The following is a 20,236-nucleotide window of genomic DNA, read 5'->3' as shown; positions in this document are numbered from 1 at the left end:
TTCCAGGCATGCTGTTCCAAAGCCGCCGCCCCCCAACCCCCGTGTCCTGGTTTCGAAGCCAGCGCCCGGCTGGAAGCTGCTCCTGGCTTCGAAGCCAGGATGCTGGGGTTGGGGGGCGGCAGCTTCAGAATGGCGCGCCCAGAAGCCACTTACGGGCGCGCTGCTTCGAAGCCTCCACCCCGCCCCCCCCAACCCCAGCGTCCTGGCTTCAAAGCCAGGAGCGGACGCGGGGGGCGGGGCGGAGGCTTCAGTACGGCGCACTTGCCTAGGGCGCAAAGTAGTCTGGCGCCGACCCTGCCCTCAGGTTTCTCCTCATTTAGTTATGAATTAAAAAAATGGGCCGTAAGCTTCAAGCCACATAGGCATTCTCAAGTACCAAGTTTACAAGAGACAGTCAGATGGCTGATGCTTCCAATTAGAGTTGGACCCTTGATCTCCTAGAATTCATGGCATGGATGAGGAGACTAAATGGAGGCTCAGGCATTATTAGGGACCCTGGAGCCAATACAATGTGGTTTAGAATTAGAATTTGGATGGAGAACCTTAAAATGGGCCTTCTCTGTAGAATTCTCAATAAGATTTAACATTGCTGTGCTCAGCTCAAGACTTTTTAGTGGCTGATTTCTGATGCACTTATCTTGGACTCAAAGACAGCAACTCACACAGAGGGTGCCGGGTGCCCGCATGGACTCCCAGGTCAAACTGCATTCCTGCAATGTTTGGAACCTGGCTCTGGACTCTGAGGACACTTTATCAGAGGTAAAGCTCTCTCTTTGGGTATGTTAGACAAATGGATCTCTTGGGAAGTAGGAAAGCAAGGAACACCAGCTCTGGAGTAAGTGTTAGAGTGGAGTGGAAGATCATACTAGAAAAGAGTCACAAAAATTGATAGTAGAAGTCAATTGGACTCTGAGTTGAGACCAGCAAGTGTGACCGATGCCCAAGCAGGAAGAATTAACAACTACTGCCTGTTGTAGTTGTTAATTCCTCAACCCTCAACCCCATGCTTTCCCTCTCCTAGGGTGTCGTCAGGTAATCCCAATGCCAAGGAGGGAGTGTGGGTTTTCTGGGTAGCCATCCAGGTCCCGGAGTCACCCCCGCCTTCTTCCTGGTGGAAGGCAATCAATCCATGACCCTGGATTGTTCATGGAGCGATGTTACACAGCAGTAAATCCCCGACTTTTTCAAAACGCAGCATCATGGGGAAGCCCCACAGTGTCTATGAACCTGCGCTTGTGTCATCCAACCGATGGGACGCAGATCCACAGCCACCACAGGGCTTTCCTCTCATGTAGACAGCCCCCATGCTTCCCACCAAGGCTCTGAATTGGACAAAACTTCATCACCTAGGTGCTGGCATGCAATCAGGCAGTCATTTGTATGTTTCCATAGTTACAAGGACCAACTCTCTTTCATCTAATTAATGGAGGAAGCATGTGCACACTGTAGCTCCTGCCCCTCTGTGGCCATCCACAGCCTTAACAACGTTCCTGGCAGCTTTCCAGAACAAGAATTTGTTCTTGAAGCAACATGTCAGGGTAATGCCAATGGAATACGTATCACATGTTACACATACCAAAACCAGCATATCTGAGCTCCTTGTAACAAATATTTGTCAAATACTATGCTTAAATCAAGATATACTATCTCCATTGCATTTCCATGGTCTGTCTGACTAGTAACTCCATCAAAAAAAAGGAGATAAGGTTGGTCTGACATGACTTATTCTTGATAAACCTATGCTAGCTCCTACTAATCAGTGCATTCTCTTCTATATGCTCAGACCTACTGCTTAATACTCTGAACAATAACTGTCACTGTAATGACTAATAATTAAACTTTAGGGTATTCTCATGCGTTGTTTCCAAGAGCTTTCAAGGTTGGGACATCTCTTGGGTCCTATTATCTTCAAATATTTATTTATTTTCTCTTTGTATGTAATTTTGATAAAGGTTGTGTGAGAAAAAAACATTTTGTCTAAATTCTAAAACAATGTTATTTAACTCACTGAGTTTAATGAGAAGTTTGATTGTGGATTTATATTCTGACATTATACATGTGTAGACTTGCACCAGAATAGCCATGGGCCATTCTGTTAGTTGAAATGTTTATTATGTTTTGTCTAAATTCTAAAACAATGTTATTTAACTCACTGAGTTTAATGAGAAGTTTGATTGTGGATTTATATTCTGACATTATACATGTGTAGACTTGCACCAGAATAGCCATGGGCCATTCTGTTAGTTGAAATGTTTATTATGTTCTGTTACAAAGTTCATTATAAGACAATAATAATGATTATTATTGGTCATGTAACATTATACTACAATTTATGCCAAAAAGCCCAAATGGCCTTTTGGGTGGCATGTAAAGTAACGCACAGTAACAGCCATCTGCATCTGTTCATGCAGTTGCTTTGGTAGAGACAGGGGCCCCCAACAGGGTGCCTGCCTACACCAAATATTTTGGTTGGCAGTCGGAAGGCTGGACTGAGGTGTCACCCTAGCTATTTCCCCCCTCTGCAATGAAATGGAGCAATTCCTCCATTCACTTTTATGGGGTTGAGTCCTCCCAGCTGAAAAATGGCTGGAAGATGGGTGATCTCCATCCCCACACCCCCACGCAAGAACTCTTGGGGTAACAGGGTCTTTGGCAGGGACTGAGCTCCCCCTCCAGCCAATTTTCAGTAGGGACAGATTCATCCCCTAAAAAAGTATTTCCCCCCACCCACCCCACTCACCAAGGACCCCTGGGGCAATAAGCCTATTCAGAAGTAAGTTCTATTGAGTTCAATGGGATTTATTTACGTAGTAAATGTGCAAGAAGAATAGATACGATAAGCTTTCAGATAGGAAGATGATATTAGAACACAGATTATGTAAGATTATTAAATGGTATGCCTATAAGAGCCCTTTATTTCTTAATTCTGGAATAGCAAGTCCATTTAGGTGACATTTTAATGGTAGGATTAACACCTCTGTTGGAATTAGGAAATGAAAGCTACACTTTGAATGGAGAAAAATGCAACACATTGCAAATTTCTAAGGTTAAACTTTTTCCCATCAACTGGTTCCTTCCCCTTACCATTTTGAGGGCTTGCTGATCCCATTTCTTCTAAGTACTTTAATTTTATTAAATTGGTAGGATTTGAAATTGGAGTGATTCAGCTGCATTGTGTGCAACTAGTGCTAAAACATACTTTTCTAAAGTACTGGTGGACTTTAGCAAAGTATCAGTTGAAAGTCACTTTTTAACAGAACTGATTGTTATAGCTGCACCTCTGTAATTGCTTCTTTTTCCTTCACTGACTTTATCGATGGTCTCTTGAAGAAGAAATGTTAGAACAGACGCACTGATGCTTTGAAGACTCTGTTATACAAGGGAATAGTATTATGGCTGCCATGTACAGATGACAGCAGTCAGAAAAACTGATCTCAGAATTCCTTCCTCCCATACTTACAAAGAGACAACAGCAAGATAGCTTACAAAGCATAATCTGAAGTTCCTAATAGATCTGGAGGTGCTGCTGATAACCCACATAGGTAGCAACAATAGCAAAGTTGCCATTTAACTATGAAATAAAACGTGCTGTGAAAAAAAGGTTTGGAAAGGTCAGGATTGCATCTAGAAGGATTCAGTGATTTAATAATTATTTTGTTGCTTATTATCAAGCTCAATGTTCACTAAAATTATTGCATGTAATAGGATTTTAGGCATGTTGTTGTTGTTATGTTTCTTTATATCCCGCCTTTTTCCCAATACGGGGACTCGAGGTGGTTTACAAGATTAAAATATATACAAATAAAACTTATAAATATAAATTTACAAAAGTTAAAATAGAATTAAACTGTATTACTAAAAGCAATTAAAAAATAACCATAAAAAATCCAATACATTAACATAGGTCCAGAGTATTCCCAAAGGCCTGCTGGACCAAAAAAGTTTTTGCCTAGCCTGTCTCCAAAAGTGTAACAAGGAGAGAGCCAGTCTAGCCTCTCTAGGAAGGGAGTTCCAGAGTTGTATTTTGGGAAGAAAACTTGCTAAGGACACTTGAGGTAAAGTTGTTCATTTGATTGGATCCAGCCTTAGTCGTACAGAGTAGACACATTGAAATCAATGGGAAGTTAGTTATTATTAATTTGCACCATAGATTTCAATGGGTATGCTCTAAGGACAGCCATGTCTGAATGCTACCCGTTTCAAACAGCTGGTACAGGAGCCCCCCAATTTAGATTTGGGTAATGACAGGCAAGGGGTTAAAGCTTCCCTATTTCACAGCCACAGTCCCAAACTCGGTTGGGGGGCCCATGACATCAGTTTCGTGTTGTTGTTGTTTTTAAAAAACCCATGTATGCTAAGACTAAAGACGTGAATAAAATCAAGTCTAGTTCAGCCCTAAGCTGACTAGATTGGTGAAGCTACATCTCCCCAAAGGCCATTCAAAATTGGAGTTACCTAGAAGCTATTAAAATACAAATTCAGTGCCAGTTTGGTAGTGAAAGCAGAATGAGAAGTATCAGTTATGTCCCACTCCCTGTTTTACTTAACATTCAGAGTTCTGGCTAACTCAAAAACTTGCTCATTATTTTGTGGCATGTTGGTTGGTCATAATAAGGTAGGGAGATTAAATTATTATTGATTTCTAAAAAAAAATGTTTTTGTTTCTATATTTTGTTTTACAGAGACTGTAATAGCAGAAATCCAGAAGAAAATCACAGATGCTTTTGAGGTGTTTGATCATGAGTGTAATAAAACTGTGGATGTCAGGTTTGGAAGATCTTTCTTTCAGAAATATTACAATGTTTTATGGCAGTGACAATATTATGAATCCTAATAGCTCTAGTAAGAAGCCAATATGGATATATGTTGATTAAGAAAGACAAATCGTTATTTTAAAGCGATAGTGGCAATAATTATTTGCAAAATAACCAGAAAGTCCTAGGTAATCCTTCCCACAAGCTTCTGGGGTTCTGCCACACAGTGTAGCAGAGTCTGAGGCAACGTGTTCCTCCCTCCACTTTTATTCAAAAGAACACCTCTTCCCTTTGCTCCAGTGCTTTGAATTGGCCTCACTCCTTGTTTTGAGGTGGCAGCAGCAGCAGCAGCAGCAGCAGCCATTCACACTGCATTACCAGCACTCCAGGGAAAGTATACTGCCCTAGAACGGGCTTTAGGAGACACTGAGTGGATAGATGGACTGGTAGCTTCTCTGTGACTTATTTTCAGGGCCCTTGGAGCTGCTCTAATAAGAGCACAAATTGAACGGAAGTTGTAAGACAGTTATGGAGGCAGGTATGACAGAACCAGTAGTGGAAGTCTCCTTTTGCAACAACAACTGAATTGGACTGTAACATTAGGCTGCAGGATTTTGTTTCCATAGAGACCTAAAAACAAGAAATTTACGTTACAGTCGTGTATCTACTTACATATAATCCTATAATAATCCATAGGATGTAGTCATATAAGCACCGACTGGACTTACTTCTGAGTCAACATGTATAGGATTTTTGTTGTTTATTTGTTCAGTCGTTTCCGACTCTTCGTGACTTCATGGACCAGCCCACGCCAGAGCTGTTGGCTGTCGCCACCCCTAGCTCCCCCAAGGTCAAGTCTGTCACCTCCAGAATATCATCCATCCATCTTGCCCTTGGTCGGCCCCTCTTCCTTTTGCCTTCCACTTTCCCTAGCATCAGCCTCTTCTCCAGGGTATCCTGTCTTCTCATTATGTGGCCAAAGTACTTCAGTTTTGCCTTTAATACCATTCCCTCAAGTGAGCAGTCTGGCTTTATTTCCTAGAGTATGGACTGGTTTGATCTTCTTGCAGTCCACGGCACTCTCAGAATTTTCCTCCAACACCACAGTTCAACAGCATCTATATTCCTTCGCTCAGCTTTCCTTATGGTCCAGCTCTCGCAGCCATAGGTTACTACGGGGAATACCATTGCTTTAACTATGCAGACCTTTGTTGTCAGTGTGGTGTCTTATTATTATTATTATTATTATTATTTATTTATATAGCACCATCAATGTACATGGTGCTGTACAGATAACACAGTAAATAGCAAGACCCTGCCGCATAGGCTTACAATCTAATAAGTTGTAGTAAACAATAAAGAGGGAAGGAGAATGCAAACAGGCACAGGGAAGTGTAAACAGGCACCGGGTAGGGCAAAACCAACAGTGTAAAGTCAGAACAAACTCAATATTTGAAGGCTATAGGGAAAAGAAAAGTTTTGAGCTGAGTCTTAAAAGCAGTGATTGAGTTTGTAGTTCTCAAGTGTTCTGGAAGAGCGTTCCAGGCGTAAGGGGCAGCAGAAGAAAAAGGACGAAGCCGAGTAAGGGAAGTGGAGGTCCTTGGACAGGCGAGAAGCATGGCATCAGAGGAGCGGAGAGCCCGAGCGGGGCGATAGTGTGAGATGAGAGAGGAGAGATAGGCAGGAGCTAGGCAGTGAAGAGCTTTGAAGGTCAGTAGGAGAAGTTTATATTGGATTCTGAAGTGAATTGGAAGCCAATGAAGAGATTTCAGAAGTGGAGTGACATGGTCAGAGCGGCGGGCCAAGAAGATGATCTTAGCGGCAGAGTGGTGGACAGAGACCAGCGGACTGATGTGAGACGAAGGAAGGCCAGAGAGAAGAAGGTTGCAGTAGTCCAACCGAGAGATAACCAGTGCGTGAACGAGAGTCTTGGCAGAAGAGACAGACAAAAATGGTCGAATCCTGGCAATATTATACAGGAAGAAACGACAGGATTTAGCTACTGCCTCGATGTGAGGAGTAAAGGAGAGCGAGGAGTCAAATATAAAGCCAAGACTACGAGCTTCCTTGACCGGAGTAAGCGTGACATCGTTGACAGTAAGGGAGAATGAGAGGTGAGGAGAAGGTTTAGGAGGAAAAACTAGCAATCTTAACTCTCTGCTCTTAACTATTTTATCAAGATTTGTCATTGCTCTCCTCCCAAGAAGTAAACATCTTCTGATTTCCTGGCTGCAGTCAGCGTCTGCAGTAATGTATAGGATAGCGCTTCTTAAAATTATATTTTAATAAACAAGGAAATAGGTCACAAATATTATACTAAAAGAAGAAGAAGAATTTACAGGTATCTATTTCACTGTGAGACCATATCATTAAAATAGAAGGACTTCAGATTTGGGTCAGTTCATGTAAGTATGCCTTTCCACAATAATCCATGTATGCTTGGTATTTGCAGTGTCACTTGCAACCTGAGTGCTTCCAGACAGGCATCTTCTAGCACTACAAATCAAAATGCATTGCACAGCTATTCTATCTTCTCCTTAATAGTTTTTCTGTGGTAAGAAAAAAAGATGGAAGCAGCAGCAAGAAAACACAAGAAAGTTACACATGGAATATGATGTAATAAAATTCCATGAATGAGGAGGGCAATTGCACAATAAGAGTCTCGTCTGAAAGCACGCAATGGCCTGGTTCAGACAACATGCTAAACCATGCTGCTTAACCACAAAATGGTTAAGTGGTTAAGCAGCATGGTTTAGGGGGGATCTACACTATTGCTTTTAAAGCTCTTTAAAGCACTTTGAAAACGTTTTGAAACCTGTATATGCAGAGTGTCCTGGGCCCCAACAGTTGTCAAAACTGCTATAAAGCGCTTTAAAGCACTTTAAAGCAGTAGTGTAGATCCCCCCTTAGTGTGTTGTCTGAACCAGGCCTATGTCTCTATGAAGTTGTCCACCTTGTTATTTCCTCTTGGTGCTTTTATCCACTGTGCCAGTTTTTCTGCAAATATAGTGGTTTTTGTGCCAATGTTCTTTTGAAAGTAAAATATTTGATTTCTAGTATACTTCCCTATTCCTTGTCTCACAGATACCAATACAAAAGTTAACACTTATTTATATGACACATCTTTATTTGGTACATCAAAAAGCAATAGTAAAACTTTTGGGGTCACAATTTATATTTGTATTCGCTTACTACATTCATTACATACATTTTTCCAGTAGTCTTTAATAACCTTGCAGTCCTAGCAGCCGACAGAAAGCTCTGGTGTGGGCTGGTCCATGAAGTCACGAAGAGTCGGAAGCGACTGAACGCATGAACAACAACAACCACCACCTAGCACATGTAAAATTACGTTCCCATTTCTCTGCATTCCCACCTGCACATTAGGATAACCTCTTTGTAAATGCAACCTAGAATTAAAGGAGAAAGGTACCACTTTAACAGGGCGATCCTACCTGCTGTGGTAGAGAGCTCTAGAACCAGAGCTTCTAAGATATCCAAAGCTCTGCCTGCACAAAAGGGAGGAACAGCATATCCGCCCTTCTCTCCCTCTCTGAGGGGAGTGTCTTCCATTTAACTCTGAATTCCCTTCCATTGGACACCAGTAGGAGGAACAGATCTATGCCAAATCCAGGAACTGCCGCAGAGGTTTCTGCAACTGCTTCAGGGGGAAATCCAAACTTGTAACTCACTCTCCTCACCCTGAAAGGGGGAGATCCAACAAATTCTGTGGCTCCTTGGACACCCTCCCAGAGAACATAGAATTGTAGCCTTAGGCTGAAGTCTTATGCATATTTAGATAGAAAAAAGACCCATAACTCCCAGCATCCCTTCAGCCAGCTATGCTATCTGGGGCATGCTCGGAATTGTAGGAATTTTATCCTGTCTAAACTTACATAGGATTGCAACCTTAATGTATTTTCCCTTATTTTGGCTGAAACCGACATGAATTATTTTTTATTCGATATACTGTTCCATTGGTCTAGATCATTTCTCTCTCACACCTAAACCCTTTCCTCAGACTTCTCTAAATCCATCTGTATATCCAGGTGTTTCTGCAAAAAGTATTATATTTGTTTTTGATATGTTGGATAGCACCGTTAACCGTCTTAGAATACTGTGTACAGTTCTGGTTGCCGCATTAAAAAAAAGATATTGTAGAGCTGGAGAAAGGACAGAAAAAGACAAATAAAAAGATCAAGGGGCTGGAGCAGCTCCCCTATGAGGAATAGTTATAACAGCTGGGATTGTTTAGTTTGGGGAAATGCTGAGTAAGGGAGACATGGTAGAGATGTACAGAATTGTATGGTGTGTAGAATGTGGATTGGGAGACATTTTTCTCCCTCTCTCATAATACTAGAACCTGGGGTTACCCCATGAAGTTAATTGGTGGGATAGGGCTTGCAGCTTAAGACAAATGAATGGAAAGAACTTTACAGAAGGAAAGTTTCCCATCCCTAGGAAAATGTCCCTTGAGAGTTGAGATGGGTTGCTTGCTTCTGAACAATGTGGGATGGTACACAAGTGGCTGCTGGGGGAGTGGGGAGCTGACCAAACTTATAGCTGTATTTATTAACAAAGATATTCTCTCTTTCAGGGAGATTGGCACAATTATTAGGTCATTAGGCTGCTGCCCAAGTGAAGGGGAACTACATGATATGCTTGCAGAGGTAATGTACACATTTTGCATGTTCTACCATCTTATAACTTCATGCAGGAAATCTGACCTCTTTACCTACATTAGTTGCAGTTAGAAATATGATATGGATGAATTTCATTCAGCAAAAGGAGTATCTCAGTTTGCCTTGTAGCCACACCTAAGTGCCAACTAAACATTATATTATACTCATAAGGAGGTAGTGGGGGCACCACCCCAGCACCACCCCAGCAGGGTACAGGAGGGTACATTGGCAATGTACCCTCCACCTCGCTGCTGCCACCTCACTTTTAATCAGCTTAAGTTAGGGCAAGTGAGCATCCCGTGACTCAAGGCTTATTTATTTGAGAATAGGGAGACCGCCAGCTAAGTTTCCATTCTTCTAATAGTCAAGTCTAAGCCCATCTTCTCTTCCGTATCTCCTGTTAACTTAAAGCCTGTTGCATAATTCAAACAGTCTAGCAGCATGGCGGGAATTTTATCCTTTTGATGATACAGGAATCCAGCAAGCCCAGGTGTCAAATTAATCCTTTATTAAAGGGGAATATAAGGGGGGAAATAGGAGGAAGCCAGCGGCTATGCACAATAAAGTTAAATAATTTACAGATTATCTTAAATTTACACTGGCATAGCAAGCCCACTCATGTAAAGAATTAGGGTCACTCCAATCTTCTGTGGAGCCTCTTGAGATGGTTAGACAGTGCCAAAAATAGGGGCAAATATTCCATTTTTATGTTATCTAATGTCGGGGACAGGGGCTGACAACTGAAGGGTGATCCTCCAGTGGAGTGAGATATCTGGGGATAAGTCTGAGATGCTCATAGGAAAGTCATGTATGAGGAAAGGCAATCCCCTCAGGAAGGCTGAATTTTCCCCCTCAGGAATTTCTTCATGCCAGTCAACCCAGCAGATTTGAAGGAGGCTTGGTAGTACATGATCTGGAAGGTTTCATAATATGATGTCTAGTTATTTTAGCCATGTAAATGGGAGACTAAAGGTGACAGGTCTTCTGGGTTCAAGTCTGCATCACAACACAGTTGTTTTTTTTAAAAAAAAGTGTGCTTAAGTGGGCCATTTTTATTTCTACGGAAAAGCAGTTGTGTCAGGCTTTTATCTAGATGTACTCCTGATGAAACTGCTTTCCTGGCTGCTGCTTGCCCCCGAAGATACTGTTTACTGCAAGCAGCCACTTCATGGGAAAATAATAGCCGAAGGGGATTTTTGGTGGGAAATTGGTGTAGGTCCCTGATCCAGTCACATGTTGCAGAGAGCAATCAGGATCAGGGCTCTTAGTGGCTGCTTTACTTTCAAAATAATTATTTCTTGCTTTGTCTGTCCTTAAAAAAATCATACATAAGTGTTGGGGCCAGTGCTAGTTTTAAGCGGAGAGGAAAACCGTATGGCAGATGTATGGTAATTCCAATTGGAAGATTAGAAAACATTGTGTCATGACTCCAGCACGCATCCTAAGAAATGCTCAAGAACAATCATTGCCAAAATGCAGCTTGCAGTGAAGGCTATGCAATTATGTATCCATAGCATTTGTCCGGAGAGCCTTATTGACTTTTCTCCCAGGGCTGGGGCTACTATGAACTACATGGCTTTGGTGGTGGATGAGGAGGGGTGATGGATAGAGCCCACCCATCCATTCCCCATGGCTGCCACCATCACCATGACTACTGCATCCTGGGTATATGCCAACAAACAAGCACCTGTCACCCAGCAACCCAACATGGAGTCCCACTGCTGATTTTTTGGTATGACAAGTACTGTTTTAATTTTAAACAGTATTTGCCACAGTAGTCAGGCTGGCAGGCTCCTCTAGGGCTTTTTAGAACATCATTCTCAGGAAAGTGGCAGTGGTGCAGGCACTCTCTGGAACCACCTCTCTCCTAATTCCTCACTCAGAATGAGGCATTGTGGGTGAGATGACCCCAGAAAATCTGGGATTGTTTATGCTGCTGCTATTAAAGCAGCAGTAAATTTGGTGAAAAGGAGCAGTTTTAGGGAGTGTTCAGGGGGAGCGGCCAGCAGTGTCCATTGAGTACATCCTTAAACATGTTTAACTGAAATAAATGAATATTCCTACCTTGTTTACTGCACCACCTTTTCTCTACCCTTTATTATTTTCCCTTTGTTGAATTTAGATTGTAATCTCCTTGGGACAAGGACCTTTCCCTTTGGGCTTTGTAAAATACACTGTTCATTAGAAAGCACGATGGTGGTGGTGATGATGATGATGATGATAAGAACAATAACAACGTTCTTATAATAACATTCAAATCAAGACTTTGGGGCACTCTACACAAGCGATTTAGTGCAAAGGGAGAGCAGTTTGAGTTCCTTTGCAACACATGACGTTGTTGGCAGTCTGCAGCTAACCAGCCGCTTCCCTCTTGAAAAGCCACATTTTCTGAAAGTTCTTTTGCTCCATCTTTTTTACTTAAAGTGGCTCTGTCCCTCCACATTAAATCCTGTGCATGCCTCTGTGACATATCAATGACGTGGTCAAGGGGTAGCCCCCCTCCCCCATTCACTCTTTTCCCCCATAAACACTACTGTCGCCAACGAGAGTAACTAGCCTGCCTTTCCCATTTATAAAAGCAGGCTAGCTACTCTCTCTTTCTAAAACAATAAATAAGTGTGCAATTTCAAAGGAAAATAAAATCTCTATCATACATTTATGAATAGGAAAGGCAGTGAGAGTAACTAGCCTACCATTCCCATTCATAAATGCATAATAGCGATTTTACTCCGCTTTGAAATTGCGCACTTACTTCTTTAGAAAGAGAGCTAACCTGCTTTTATAAATGGGAAAGGCAGGCTAGTTACTGTCACTGCTTTCCCCATTAGTTGGTTGAGAGAAGTAGTGGTTTTGTGGGGAGCCTGGAGAAGGAAAGGAAAGGGGACAGCCAGCCACAGGTTTTCACAATTGCGAGACACCTATAACTTCGCAGTAGCGAGACACCTATAACTAAGGAATTCTCTGGAAGGAAAGGGGGCAGCCAGCCATGGTATTTCACAGTTGCATGAGATAGCTACAACTTTGCAGTTGTGTGAAGACATCTACAACCAAGGAATACCCAGAAGGGAAGGAGAAAGGGTGGCCAGTATAGCAAAGGAGCATGGACAGAGCTGGGAACAAGCCTCCCCAATCAGGGAATCGTGATGGTTTGTCCCTTCAGAGGAACGCAGCAGTTTGCTTTTTATAGATAGCAACTGCTGATTCATTCATGTCTCCTCTTCAGAATGGTGCTGTGTGTGTGTGTAGTTTTCCTGTTTATTTGTGGGGAGGGGGAGGAGGCGGATTAGTTCTGGTAGGGGAAATGGAGGCAGCAGTATCAGTAAACCCCCCCCCCCACTGCTGACTCAAGAGTGCTAGCAGCAGGAGGCCATTGCAGCTCTTTCCCTCCCTGCAGAACTTTGATGGCTCCTGTCTGCCCGCATGTCTGTCCCCGAGCTTTAATATTGGTTCTCATTCGGTGAATGCAAGGGGGAAACTATCCCACATTACTCATCTCTTCCATTAAAGTTCCCTGAACAGTGGAGCATGGAGAGGGATGGGAGCAAGTCTCTCTCATTGATGGAGCAGCATCAGTGGGGCTGATGATGTTCACTTCTGCTAAGGAATCCGCCCACTCGATCTTAAAGTAAAGACAATTTCAATGGCAGTCTGACCTTTGAAAAGTAGGTTTTTAGCTACAGTTTACTCCACTTTTCCTACTTCATTTGCCACTGATAGACCAAAGCCGATATCAAAAATCCAGATTATACCCCAATGTGAATCTTAGGCCTTAGCTAGACCTTACTGAAAGTCTGGGGGAGAGGAGGGGAGACCTCGCGTTGCGATTAACGCGCAATCTCACTTTCGTTTACACGTAAGGTGCGACGACCTCAGGAAGAGAGGCGTCGTACTCACCATTTAAAAAATTTTCTTAAAGGGAGAGGAGCGCACGAACGGTTGTGCACAATGGTTAGTGTTTTTTTAAATTTCATTTCATTTCCCCATTCACCCCACCCTAACCCCGTGCACGGCTCCCAGCTCTGTGTGAATAAACCGTGGAAACGGGCCACACGCTTCGCGGTCTCAGGCTCAGCCCGAGACCGTGGAAAAAGCGGACCTAAAGTGTAGGGCTGTATCCCAGGGTAAGGGAAGGATGATCCCTCCCTGATCCCAGGATCCCCTGTGCGTCATGTGGACGCACAGGGACAATCCTGGGGTTCGCCCTGGGATATAGCCTGGTCTAGCTAAGGGCTTACTCTGTTTTCATGTAAACACCCCCATTAGGTTAGCTTCAAAAGATTACATCACAAATCTTGAGTTTGCCTGATCTTTTCCAGAAAAATATTTAGCATTCTTGTATGAATTTGGTATTCTGGTTTATTTCCTACTGTATTTTCCATTAATATTTGGTCCCAATTCCTATATTTACTTAGAGCAAGTTACAGTAATCACAATAATTTTCTCTCATCATTTTCTTAGAAAAAATGTCTCATGTAGTAAATACCAGCTTTAAGGAAATATTTACCCGTGAAAATACTGAAGTAAAATCGTAGCTCAATAATATTACCATATCAAAAGTGAATGTAGAAATAAGTCTTAGTAGTGTGACTTTACCCTTCCTTGCAGGTAAAGCACTTCTGTAACAATTCTTTAGCCAGTGTTTTCTTCTACAAGTGCTACTAGATTACCTCTGTTTCCATTTTAAATCTAGTGCTGGAGACGAATCTTCTGACAAAAAATACGATCTTGACTATAAATAATATATATTGCTTTTCATGGACTGTTTCTTCCAAGAGAAATAACTTCTCCACTGGAAGCAATTGCATATCACAACACTTTGTTCTTGCAATAGGCACCAACAAGAAAAAAAAATCAGAAAAGGCAAGTAAAATTAATTTTGAGATGGGTAAATTAGATCAGGAAGGCAAGGAAAGCAAATGAAAATTCTGTGCTAAATGAAAAAAGATTCTGTTTTGAAGGAATTTCCAGAAGGGGATCTGTGTTAATTTGTTGCAGCAGAACCAGAGTGCACTTCATCAAATGTATGATGTGCTATCCTGAGCTTCATGTGTGTATGTATGTGTGTGTGTGTATGTATATATATATATATATACACACACACACACACAGATGGTTGCATATATACCTGCAGCTCACGATAATACTTCATGTTTCTGTTGAAGCTTATGCCATAATACATTTGATACATTGATGGTGCTATATAAATAATAATAATAATAATAATAATAATAATAATAATAATAATAGTCTTTAAAGTTCTCCAAGACTGTTGTTTTGAAAAAGGAATGTTTTGCATAAATCTCCTATTACCACTAGAGGACAATGTTGAGTTATTGAAAATGCCCACTCTCTCTTGTTTTATGTATGACTTTGGAGTTCTATGCTAAGTAAGTAGTCACATGTTTTTTAAAGCCACATGTTTTTGCTGTATAATTATTAGACTCCTCTCTTAACTGGGTTCTCTTAATTTTAAATTCTGAGAATGCATCTGGTTAATATTCAGTAATTCTTCCAGAATATTTTCAAATTTTGAGATAGGATAGTCTATACAAACAGTAATAATTCTTATGAAGTTTCAATAGAAACGCATCTGTACCAAATATTCAGAAGCTCTTTGAGGGAAGGGGTCATCATTCAGTGGTAGAGTACATGCTTTGTGTGCAGAAGGCCCCAGGTAAGCCTGGAAAGACTAGAGTTTGAAACCCTGGAGACTCACTGCCAATAATTGTAGACAATGCTGGGGCAGATGGACCAATGATCTAACTTGGTATAAGGCAACTTCCTGTGTTTGTAAGATAATTCCAGAGAATCCCAAACTACTTTTTAAACTCCTCCAAGTTCAAAAACTATCTTGAGATTTTAGTGCAAGTGTAGTTTAAAGGGAAAATGGTTGTGGTATACATGTGGTGTCTTCCTCCTGGATTTTCATTTAAACCTATGGTGCTCAGCCTTATTTTCTGTAGAGTGGCAGAAAGGGAGAGGGGGGGATGGGGTGGGAATATGACAGAGATCGGGGATGGGATAGAGGCCATAGTTAGACCAGGCCTATATCCCGGGATCGTCCCGGGATCAAACTGTGTATACAAATGACACACGGGATCCTGGGAGCAGGCAGGGACGACCCCTCCATTTGCCTTGGATAATCCTTAGGTCTAGCTAAGGCCAGAGAATATGAGAGAACTATGCAACCCTGCAATGCTGCACACTCTGCAAATCATTGGCTTCAGCCCAATTTACTTTTTCTGTAGGTCAACAGGCCTTCAATGGAAAAAAAATCCCCACCCGTTTTAAATTATTCTTGTGCTAAATCACCAAACTGTTTATGAACTCAGGAATTTAAGGAGCAATGTGGGGATAGTTTATGAATGAGAAACTTGGAAACAAATGTTGATGCTTTCAGAGAATAGGTTTGTACATCCCTTTGTTTGTAAGAGCAAACTCAATCAAGGAAAGCATCAGAACCATCTATGGTTGTGATCGGTCTCTTAAAGCACCTGTCCTTATCCTACACCAAACTATAGTCAGGCATATCAGGCTTAAAGTGTTGTGTGTGACAGTACGGCTTGTGGTTAGTGCTAACCCCAGAGAACCACAGTTTCACTGACTGCAGAGCCTGAAGTGTTGTGAGTGGCCCAGTGAGTGCAAAGAGGGGTGAGGTCTAGTCTGGTATATCCTCTTCTCTCCTTTCTTGTCTGCTTGCATGGCACAGATACCCCATTTCTCAATGTTGGTTCATAGATCCTCTGCATCCATGTGGAGGACAAGATAGTTGCCTTTCTTTTGATATTTCTTGCCATTATTGGCAAGTTCCAACTGAGAGTGAGCTAGTTTTTCTTTCAGTTTTCCAGTGTGTCATCTTGATCACATCTTGATTTGTTTTTATTTTTAGGTAGAAGAAGAAGAACCAACTGGTTTTATTCGTTTGGAAAAATTTCTTCCTATGATGACTAGAGTATTAATGGAAAGAAGGTAACAGAAAAAGGGGATTTCAGATTCTATAATTTCATGCATATATGGCCAGTCTTAATTAAAGTTCTTTTATAGCTGCATAGATAACATCAGTTAAAAAAAAAAAACCAGTGATGAAAAATTAGGGAGCAATCCTATGCACGTCTAATTTGGGTCTATCCTAAGCATAGAATTGCGTCCTTAGTAGATTTTGTTTTAAAATATTAGTATATAACCACTAAGGGACAAGAAGGGAGCTTATTCTGTCTAATTAACTTCATTTGGTATGTCTTTCAGAGGACTTCTCTTAATTAAAATGCCAGCATTTTTTAAAGAAGAGATTAATAATGATTTTTTTTATATTTGAGTTTTGTTTCCTGATAAATATAATGCATTTCCAATGGTAACATAACATAAATTCACTAGCAAGATGTGCTGAAAACATACTTGGAATAGATTGTAAATGTATCAAACTAGCAGTGCAAATATAAGAAGTATGAAGCATAGAAATTATTCAGAGACCTTCAGTTGAGAGAGAGAGAGAGAGGTGGGCTGCATGGGTTTGTATTTACATTTTACATTAGCAATAGTAAGCAATTTTGCTCAAAACTCATTTAACTCATTTATTTATCTATCTATTTTTATTGGGCAGTATCCAATACAACAGTACCGCTGACATAAATGATGTTGCTCTAGCATAAATGACTTCTACAGCAATACTAATAATCCTTGCTGGCATGCATGATGGGTTTTCTGGGAACAGAAAACATAATTTATGGTAGTAGTATTGCATTGGATACTGGCCATATTTACTTCCTAAATTTATATGCATTTTCCACCAAAAATCATGCTCAAGGCAGCTAACAATAAAATACAGTTTCAATATAAATTATAATTAAAACATGAGAACACATCAATTAAAATACAATTTAAAATACATGGCAACCCCTTTAGGTTATCATACTAAATGGAATATTGAAAATAATATCTTCACTTCTCTAGAAATATCTTTTCAGATTACTGCAGGATTCTCAATATCTAATTTCTAAAATAAGTATTTAGAGGAGTCATTCCTTGCTCTCTAACCAGAAGTACCATTAATCCCTGATATGTGGGGCTGATAAGTGATATTTGATGGTTAGAGGAGAGCCATGCATATTTAGGACAGTTGTCATTATTATTCATAGATTCAAAATAGATTCCAGGGTAAAACCTGATTTGCTCTGAATCAAATTAAGGTCAGAAATTTGTGAATTCCCTTTTAATATTGTACACTTTGCAAAGGAATCTGAACCAAGTTCATGCCTAAATAAAATGTTTTCCGAAATGTTGCCTCTCCTCCTTAAATGTTTCTGATAATTCATGTTCCCACCACTGTTTGTTAGTCTGTTTCTGAGACTTGGTTTAGTGAGGGACATGCCATAAGCTATGCCAATGCACTTTCACTGAACATGGCTTTAAATGTTTGTGGTCCTGATGTTATGCTTATTCCACAGGCAAATATGCCAACACAAGATATTTAGGATTTGGGTAGCAGGGGCAAGGGAGCACAGGCTTCCAAAGTAGCAGAGCAGCCTTTCAGATGCATATTACACCACTGTTTTATTAATTGGATTATTTTAGATACCGGCCAATTCCAGAAGATGTTCTTTTATGTGCATTTGAGGTCAGTATCACTAAAACTGTACTTATAGGGGGTGGAATATTTCTCAAATATTGAGAGAGTAGGGTAAAAATCTACATCCCATATTCTCTTTCTGTTTAGGTTTTAGATCAGAATAAATGTGGTCATCTTACTAAAGATGAGTTGATCAAGTATATGACAGAAGAAGGTAAACATGTATGTGCTTTTGAGAAAATAATATCTTTGTATGGTTCCTTGAGTATCACTGTGTGACAACAGATTGACTGTAGAGATTAGCAACTGGAGGCCCAAGAACAAAATCCAGCCCCTTAAATACTATTAGCTCTTCCCCATTGCCAGTCTAGTGGCAGAAGCAGTGTATGAAGAGAACAGTGGCTGTGCTCATGGAACTTGTCACTAACTTACTGTGAGAACCAGTGAGTGGGCCACGTCCCCCCACCCTCCTTCCCCCCCTCAAACTGGCCCTCCAATAAAACTGGCTACTGATCTGGGATGTACAGTGGACTCCATATTGGCTCAGTTCTACACGCCTTGCTAACATTAGTGTACAGCTGAAGAACTAACCTGGGAGAGGGGATTTTGACCATGGGCCACAGGTTCCTCACCCCCGCATTATACTCTTGTATGTCTTTGTAAAACATTTTACATGTACATCTTGATCATGTAATCATGCATCAGATCTTGTTGTAACATGATAATATAAATTTGTAAATGTATATTTTTCTTTTTCTTGATGTGAATTAAAAAAAATTGAATATCAAGGATGCTTTAGAAGGTTAAGCAATAGAAAATCTCACAGCCATTTGTAAATATTCCTATTTCTGCTTCAGGTGAACCTTTCACACAGGAAGAAATGGAAGAAATGCTCTCTGCTGCTGTAGATCCAGAGACAAATACTGTTCGTTACAAAGATTACATTTCAATGATGGTTGTGGATGACAGCTAAGCACTTTGTGTAACTCATACGCCTGAATCTTCTGCTGGATACTGGCAAACGTTCATTGGAGTTGCTTTGTATTTGTCAGGGGATTTCAGGGATATTGTCCTTTTTACTTAATAAAATGCAGACATTCCAAAAGATAGTTGAAAATATCAGTCTGTTTGGATAAGAGACAATAAGTAAAATTCAGATGTTGCAAAGGAAACATTAACAGTGCCTTTATATACATGTCTACTCAAAAAAAGTACCATTGAGCTCAAGAGGGCTTACTCCTAGGTAATTGCATATAGGATTGCAGGCCAGGGCTGCACACTTACTAGGGAATAAGCCCCATAGAATACAGTAAGATTTACCAAGTAAATATGCATAGGATTGTGCTACTTATGTGGTATAAAATAATAGTTTGAGGGGGAAATACAGACATTTCATGAATACATTCAGTCATAGACAAACTAAGAAAAATATGGCATCCAGAGTGCAGGGAAATAAGCGTATGAATAAGAACATAAGAAGTGCCCTGATGCTGGATCAGACCGAGGGTCCATCTAGTCCAGCACTCTGTTCACACAGTGGCCATCCAGCCATTTGCCAGGGATCAACAAGCAGGAGATGGTGCAACAGCACCCTCCCACCCATGTTCCCCAGCAACTCGTGCACATAGGCTTACTAGAGATAGCACACAACCATCAGGACTAGTAACCATTGATAGCCTTCTCCTCCAGGAATTTATCCAACCCTCTTTTAAAGCCATCCAAATTGGTGGCCATCACTACAACTTTCCATAATTTAACTATGCGCTATGTGAAGAAGTATTTCCTTTTATTTGTCCAATCAGCTTCATGGGATGTCCCCGGGTTCTAGTATTTTGAGAGGGAGAAAAATGTGTCCCTATCCACATTCTCCATACCCATGCATAATTTTGTACACCTCTATGATTTCTCCCCTAAGCCTCCTTTTTTCCAAGCTAAACAATCCCAGTTGTTTTAACTTTCCCTCATAGGGGAGATGCTCAACTAACATTTTGAAGGAAACATTATTAGAAATACAGTCCATAATTAAAATTGATCCTTCTCTTTCGTCAGCATAGATGTCTATCTGTAAAATGCTGGATTTATAACAGACCTCTAAAACATGATGACTTTGTTCAGAGTTCATGAAAGAAGTTGTGCAAAGGTCTGTTGAGTACTCAAACTCAACCTAGTTGTTTGTCAAGGCTTGGCATTTGTAGGGGGAGCTGTTATGGAAAGGATTTTCTAGAACTAAGGGC

At 40.9% G+C, this 20,236-nt stretch overlaps 1 protein-coding gene across 1 annotated transcript in view; it reads left to right on the top strand.

Annotated features, from left to right (window-relative positions):
* EFCAB2 (EF-hand calcium binding domain 2) overlaps positions 1 to 19,013 on the top strand; it is a 30,178-nt gene extending 11,165 nt beyond the window's left edge. The window contains exons 2-7 of the mRNA XM_063125637.1: positions 4,683 to 4,767; positions 9,352 to 9,424; positions 16,326 to 16,405; positions 18,008 to 18,050; positions 18,150 to 18,216; positions 18,860 to 19,013. Of these exons, the coding sequence (XP_062981707.1) occupies positions 4,683 to 4,767; positions 9,352 to 9,424; positions 16,326 to 16,405; positions 18,008 to 18,050; positions 18,150 to 18,216; positions 18,860 to 18,975 (464 nt within the window). The 3' untranslated portion in view covers positions 18,976 to 19,013. The remainder of the gene's footprint in view (positions 1 to 4,682; positions 4,768 to 9,351; positions 9,425 to 16,325; positions 16,406 to 18,007; positions 18,051 to 18,149; positions 18,217 to 18,859) is intronic.
* Positions 19,014 to 20,236: the final 1,223 nt, after the last annotated feature.

This window comes from Elgaria multicarinata, chromosome 4 (genome assembly GCF_023053635.1).
Source record: "Elgaria multicarinata webbii isolate HBS135686 ecotype San Diego chromosome 4, rElgMul1.1.pri, whole genome shotgun sequence".
Lineage (NCBI taxonomy): Eukaryota > Metazoa > Chordata > Lepidosauria > Squamata > Anguidae > Elgaria > Elgaria multicarinata.
Note: the sequence above shows the minus strand (reverse complement) of the source record. Positions and strands in the feature narration are given on the sequence as shown.